This window comes from Liolophura sinensis, chromosome 13 (assembly GCF_032854445.1).
Source record: "Liolophura sinensis isolate JHLJ2023 chromosome 13, CUHK_Ljap_v2, whole genome shotgun sequence".
NCBI lineage: Eukaryota > Metazoa > Mollusca > Polyplacophora > Chitonida > Chitonidae > Liolophura > Liolophura sinensis.
Window position 1 is genome coordinate 14,331,794 of NC_088307.1, and position 7,879 is coordinate 14,339,672.

The 7,879-nt window shown below is 40.0% G+C and overlaps 1 protein-coding gene across 1 annotated transcript in view; it reads right to left on the reverse strand.

The window, feature by feature from the left end:
- LOC135480247 (70 kDa neurofilament protein-like) overlaps nucleotides 1-4,406 on the reverse strand; it is a 47,415-nt gene extending 43,009 nt beyond the window's left edge. The window contains 1 exon segment of the mRNA XM_064760029.1: nucleotides 3,713-4,406. Coding sequence (XP_064616099.1) covers nucleotides 3,713-4,263 — 551 coding nt within the window. The 5' untranslated portion in view covers nucleotides 4,264-4,406.
- Nucleotides 4,407-7,879: the final 3,473 nt, after the last annotated feature.

Below are 7,879 nucleotides of genomic sequence, written 5' to 3' on the forward strand. Positions count from 1 at the left end.
TCGGAGTTAATCAAGCTGCGTTGGCAGAATGTTAAGTGTTTCATGGCAAGGACTACGTTCATGGAAGGCTCATTATATAAAATGCTTTCAGAATAGATACTAAAACCAGATCAGAGGCCAAAGTGTGTTGGTTGACAAATGGTCACACATAACCGATGAAATCAGGCTTCTTTTCAATTTACCGTAGGTATAACACCGACAGAGCAGGTACTGAAATGAAATATAGGCAATTAATGTCGGATTAGAAGGCGCACCTTTATTTCACGTCGACGCACTAAATTAAATTAATGCCATGAAATATAGGCAACTAATGTCGGATTAGAAGGCGCACCTTTATTTCACATTGCCGAACTAAGTTAAATTAGTCCTTATGATTTACAGGGCCCAATGTGAACGATTTTTTTTGATAGGGTGATGGTTAAATATACTAGATTCACCGGTGTACTTACAGTGTAGATTGTGTTTAACTCTTATGTAGCACCCTGTATCGAGCTGCATGTATATCAACACTTAAATGCGCTGACAAAGTAGACAATCCTGTCCAAACAGAGGAAAGAAATCATATTACTGGTATCGAAATTCCCTAAGAGATCGACTTTCAATTTGTCACTGGTAGGCCAGACGTCTTGTTTGTTTACGCAAAAATGCTAACTTTGTTTTATTTTTTATAAGTAATGGAAAAAAAACAGTCGAGTCATGACGAATACCTAACAATGAACTACAAGGTCAGGTCTGCAGGCGGCAGTCCCAGCAAATTGAGTCCAAACCATAAAGTCGCGATAATGCAAGGTTGGGTAATGACTGGTTAGAGCAGCTCGACGGTTTTTGTCAACATAAATAAAATCCATTCTCAAACAGAATTTCCCATTCAGCGGTTGAGAAGTAACCCTGCTTAAGCGATAAGGAGAAATCCCACTGCTTTAAATGCAGCATAAAAAAGGACACCGTCACATGACAATGAGTCACGTGACCGTGCTTTGAGTCTGCATCTGACTCAATTTTGCCATTACTGATTAGAAAAAAAGATAAAAGGAATTGGGATAACGAGATTTAAGCTGAATCTGAACTGTTTTCAGTTCGATTACGGAGACATTGCTTAGCAAACCTACGCCTTTTTAACCACAGAGTGCACATTTACAGGCCACTATGTATGCAATCTTCTAAAGCGAAAATGGTCATGCCGCGTTGAAAGGCAAAGACAGTAATTGCCAGCGAAAAAAATACTGAAGAGGACATCGAAAGCTAAAGCGTCAATTGCACTGTGTACGTTTGCATTATGGAAACTATGAAACTGTTGTGTATAATGTGTTTTAAAGTTAAAGGGTATCTTTATTACCACAATGTCGTATTATGCATGTAGACACGGTTTTCTCCAAAATGGGTGACACATTATTCTTACAGATGTATCACTCCGAATTGTCATAGATGGACCACGCAGTATTTTCCACAGATGAATCATACCGTGTTGTCACGCGATATTGTCACTCAGTGGTCTCACAGTATTATCATAGTAAAGTCACATACTGTCACAGATGTGTCACATTGTGTTATCACAGATTTGTTACATTTCATCGGCACAGATGGATTGTCACAGTACATTTTTTAAAATCTTAGATATCATAGATGGTATTGTAAGAGATATATCGCACGTATTGTCAAAGATGGATAACACGGTATTGTCATAGACAGGTCACATGGTATTGTCACGGGTGAGTCACACGGTATTGTCAGATGGGTCACACGATATTGTCACATAGGTCACACGGTATTGTCACAGATCAATCACACTATTGTCACACGGTATTGCCACAGATGGGACACACGGTAATGTCACATATGGGTGACATATAATTATCCCAAATGGGTCGCACGGTATTGTCACAGATGGCTTACACGGTATTGTCACAGATGGCTCACACGGTATTCTGATATGGTATTGTCAATGTGGCCCACAGGGTACTGTCACAGATGGGTCACAAGATATTGTCACAGATGGCTTCTATTATGACACTGTACTATCACGCGTGGGTCACAAGACATTGTTACAGATGGGTGAGAAGATATTGTTATAGATAAGACACAAGATATTGTCACAGATGGGTCACAAGATAATGACACAGATGGGTCACACGGTATCGTCACAGATGGGTCACAAGGGAAACACACATCACCATTAACAGCAATCGGACCAACACTGAATAGTCACAAATCTCTAAAACAGATTGGTTTATTATGACCTTCAGGGTTTCCGGTCATGCGCAGGCAGACTACCTTTCCCTTAAGCCATTGAATGGACGGTACTAATACAAACACCATCCCATTTGTCAAATTGTTCCACAGAGCGATGTCATCGTGGCCTGCTAGAAGCGCCTTAATAAGTACATCAGTACCCGGGACACTGATTTATGTGACAACCGATGGTTTTGTGTGCAGACACTTTATCCACCACGGCACCTGATGATATGGCTCAGCGATCCAGTAATGGTGGTGTTGTTTAGGTCAATACAGGTGTTTGTCCCAGGGGTGACTAACACTTCGGCGTATTATGATTAGTGCTGTGTCATCGAATGCCGCTCGTAAATACAGATTAATATATGGAGAAATTTTGTGATGATGTGAAAACAGTACTTGATAATAGTGTAGTACATAGTTTCTCTACATATGTTGTCTCGAACTCCATCGGGGACGGATATAACACGCATGTCCTGGTCGCCGGTTAAAGCTATTTCAGACTTTACTTTCTTTCTTTTCTTCTTTTTACAATGATGTATAAGAATCAAAGCTTGTGCCAGTAAACTTCAAAGGGGTTGAAAAAAGGTGATTGTGTAGAGGAAAACCAACGTGAAGATAAAAAAAGGAATGCTTCAGAGTTTCCAATTAAATCTTGGTAATCCACGTGCTATGGGTTCGCCTTGGGTGATCACGGCTTCCAAGACCCGCCGCATAGTATGGCAAACCAATATGTGCTGCCGGGTGATTTGTAATCGCATTCCACGACTCTTGGCGTCAGTACCCAGGCGGAGCTCTCTGAAAGGCCCGCTTTACAACGGACCGGGAATCAACAGCGCTGGGTGAGTTACGGTGCTGAGGTTACAAGAGATGTGACTCAGCGTGTGGTCCTGTCTTCATGACTCGTCCAGGGCACCATGACTGTCACTGACGACATAATCCATCACATCGATACAAGCAGTGCCCAGATGGAGCTGCCGATAGCAGAGGTCGTCACAGGTTAAGCGTGTTACGGAGTAATAGGGAGCATCAGAACGCAATTGACCATTAACTCAACGCCGTGATTTCTGAGAATGCTTTATGGGTCCAGTCATTTAATTTACGCTTCGGCAGTTCTCAGATTGAAAAAAAAAAGAATGATTAAATTGTCCGAGGTCAGTTGAAAATTGGAAAGGTTTTTGAATGAATAAATAATTACGGTTTAATGCCACTTTCGCATTATTTCAACCATATCTTTTTTAAAGAAGTTGAAATGTGAAAAAGTGAAAGATGTCTCTTTTGCAGTTGTGAGAAACCTTAACATATAACGTAACTAATGTATTTTCGAAAGTTTTTTTGCGGAATTTCTGAAATAGATGCATGTGGTATGAAAGCTGATAGCATATCCGATACACCTATTTACAGGTTTTATTGATCATCAGCTTTTACAGTTTCAAAAGTTAAAGGTTGGATGGTTTGAGATGAAAAAAAATCTTTTACTTACTGTCTGTAGAGGTCTTGGTTTTGTTCCTGCAGGTTTCTGGCCTCGATCTCAAGTCGTGACTTGTCTTTGGCAGTGTCGTCCAAAACTTCGCGAACTTCCTTTAGCTCTGTCTCGTACATTTCCTTGATGGCGGCTGTTTCTTTTCCCCACTTGCTTTTCAAATCCTCCAACTCGGCCACAAGTTTTTTGTTTTGGGCTTCGAGAAATCGCACCTTTTCAATGTAGTTGGCCAGTCGTTCGTTCAAATCTTGCATATCCTTCTTTTCGCGGGCCCGGGTAGTTTTCACGCTGGAGACGTTTGAGTTGGAGATAGTAGCATACGATCCATCCATGGGTAAGGGTGTTGCTTGCATCCCCATCGTGTAGGAGGCTGTATACGAGAATCCGCTTGATGGACGCCCGCCATGGTAACTTGGAGTGAACGATGATCGGGACTTGACTGCAGATGTCGGTCTAGGTCCCACCGACGACTTATACCTAATACCATCGTCGTTGGAATAGTTTGATGACGTTTTTACCACGGTTCTCTTCTCTGTAACGGATTGAGACATCCTGCTTTCTACAAAAAGAACCGCCAAAAAACCTTGGTTGTCCTAGAAAGAACTTCGAGCACAACAAAGCAATGCAAAAAATGTCCAGCTATGCACAGTGACGCTTGTGGAAACAGCCGAGGTACTAAATCCCTGGGAAGTAGCCTAATCTAAGTGCGCCTCACCGATACACCGCTAAGCCGCAACTGTGATCAGAGACGAGTCCTCCCGAGCTTGTGAAGATATGGCCTTCCAATGTATTGAACGGTCCAAGCTCTGTGCTGTCTATCGCTCTCTCCTATACCTGATGGTTTGTCTGCAACTTGCACAGCATCAGCGTTGTTGATTGGCTCAGTCTGATCACGTGACCAGCAATCTCTTCGTCTGGGCGTGCCACAATAGTTTGTGTATATATCTTCATTGGTAATGTAAGTAATATCAAACTGGTATTGTTTGGTTGTGCGACACATGTCTTTATGCTGATATTACGGAAATTATAACTCCTTGAGGAGTTTGTACGTCCATGTACCCTAGTGTATTGTGTTACCGCAATGTTACGACACAGTTGTACCACCAGATAGAGTCAATTCTAAAGACGCTGGTCGAGAGCTAAGTTGCGCTCTTGCTGGGGACCACTTTCAACAGCGTTTGTCACGAAAGTCTGGTCTGTTATTAACGTGTACAAGTTTTACAAGTCGCGCAAACACGATTAAGATTAAGATTAAAGATTAAGACCACACTAAATGTTAACGCATATGAGTAGTACCGGTAGCGAATGAAAGTCACTTAGGTTGTTTCTACATATCGCCAGCTTGTATCTGTACCACGAGGTAGAGTCGTAAACATGCATACAATTATGACAGATTTAACAACATTATGATGGGTTTATACTGGGTATTGCGTATTCGAAATTTAGGAGGCCTCTATTTAGACCGTTGCGTGATGGTCAACATTGGTTATGCAATAAAGATTAATATGTCTACCTAATTTTAACGAATTATTCGGCAGCGTAAGCGATTTATAGCATATTAGAACCAGTATAGCCTGGAAAATGTTGTGTATATGTACCTTGACACTTTAGCATTTCGAATTCAATGATTCCAGCCTGGGGAAAAAGGGTTGTACGTACAAAAACGTTACTGCATTTCACGAGAAGATATTTGAGCTGCACATTCTAACATGTCTAACAATCACAAATTATTGTCACTTAAGCTTCATACGCAGTTGAGAAGAGTGGGTGTATACTTATTTATACGATAACAAACAAAGCAAGTAGGTATCAAGTATAAGAATGAAATTAAATTTATAACTGGCTCAATTTAATTAACTTATGACATTACCAGGTATGTTGAGATTCACTGGATAATGGGGGTTTCACCTACACCGAAACTGAACTGGAATATTAATTATGATATAGTTGTTACAATTATGATATAGTTGTTACAATTATGATAGAGTTGTTACAATTATGGTATACTTGTTTCAGTTATGAGCGCACATACATGTTCGATCCATGCATAGAAATAGCGCATACTTCAGGTAAATGCCGTAGGTTGTTATGAGATCAATTCTTTTGCCTTTTGATGTTTACACTTTCAGCATACCAGTACCTGAAACTTGCATATGAAAGACTACAGTGCATCAGTTTAAATGCATGTATATGCATGCGTGTATATATATATATATATATATATATATATATATATATATATATATATATATATATATATATATATATAATATATATATATATATATTATATATATATATATATATATATATTTGTATTTAGTTCAGGCATGTGATCTAAAGGCCAGCAATGCATTGACAGCAGCTGGTATTGAAGAGCATAATGGATATATAGAATACTAATGCTTCAAGTTTATGCACGAAGCAGGCTGTTATGTGCACCCAACACTGTTCCTGGACGTGGTACGACGAGGACACTAACAGCTGGCATGTCAGCAGGGATAGCGTCAGGCTTCACCAACAATCGAGAATTGTTTCCAAAGGAGGCAGGAGAATAGGAAATTGAGCAAGCACGAAATATATAAATAAACAATATTTCAACGAAAATATTTTCCATATGACCTAGGGTGATTCATCTGCGTATGACAAATGTGAATGTACACATATTTTGACACCCCTTTTTGGCAATTTGCAAAACAGTTAGAAAAAAGTGGGCCTTGATATTCTCCTGCAAATAATTAAATGTGCACATAATGCCCGGTTGCTCCTACAAATGGTGAAACGTGCACGTAAAGCACGGCTTCTCCTACAGCTGATGGAATATACACGTAACGCACGGCTTCTGTTAACAGTGAAATGTACATGTATAAACGTACACGTTTATATGTTCTTTTGCTAAAACTGTTGCATATGAGTTCTGAATACTCAACTCACGAAGCGGGACAAGATACTCTAATCCATACTATTTGTTAGATCTGGTTAGTATGTTTAAACCGTCAGTGTTAATGGCATCCACAATGTTAATGCCAGATGCATTTATTTATTGGATTGGTGTTTTACACCGTACTCAAGACTATTTTCCTTATAAAACGTCGACCAGCATTATGGTGGGAAGAGATCGGGCACATCCCGCAAAAACCCACGACCGTTGCAGGCAGGTTGCCGGTAGACCTCCCCACGTGCGACCGGAGTCAGATGCATAAAATACACTGCGATTACAAGCTTCTGCACATGTATACTTTGAAAAACTTTTAACCAACTGAGCCACGGAGATTCAAGAACACCCAATAATAATTGATATATCAACATCAATGAAGTAAATATTAGCGATACATATAACACGATCGAGTAAGGCTAAAAGGCAAAATAGTTTTGAAATTTAACTAAAGTCAAGAGTATTATAACCTTTGGGGACTTCAACAATAAGTGTAGATGTTTGGATGGAAATGGTTTACCTATCGATTCATGTAGTGGCCAGAATAAGAGCACAGTGTTCGATGTCACAAACGATGTCCTTGGCCTTGGCGTTACAGCCAGGCATAAGTGGATAAATCCTTTAAGTACGGGTTTACCGTTAGATCCCTCAGCACCGTCCGTTTTAATTCCATCAGGCTGTGCCTACACTTTAAATGATCACGTTTTCTGTTTGGAGTATATTTACATCAGGAGAGTCCTGGTATTCCGCTGGAACACGTTTTCCTTGAGCGCATTCTTCGGTCGTTCTTCTTCGCACTAATGGAAAACTAATACAACTGTTATTGACTTCCTTTAATGAAAGACATCTGGTCGCGCTCTGGCGAAATCGCCTGCCACTGAAATGTCACCGTCTTCTCGCAAATCTACAGATGCAAGGATTTATACTCCTTTGGCTAAACGTGAATTTAAATTCGATTAAGATTCCGAATTCCTCGTTACTGTTATTTTACCTCAATGCACGTCAGGCAACAGCAACAAAAGCTACAAAAAATATGTCGAATTGTTTAATCGTGTATTAGACTTGGAGATCGAAGTTACGCAATACATTTAAATGATAGCTTCACCACAAGTTTTTGTTAACTTGTATGCTTTGTTTGAGCACTCTCATGAAATAAATCGTTCCAGTCAAGGAATGGATTTAGAGGTCGAAAGATAGCTTAAACTGGATTGTGTCATTTCGATTTTGAAAACT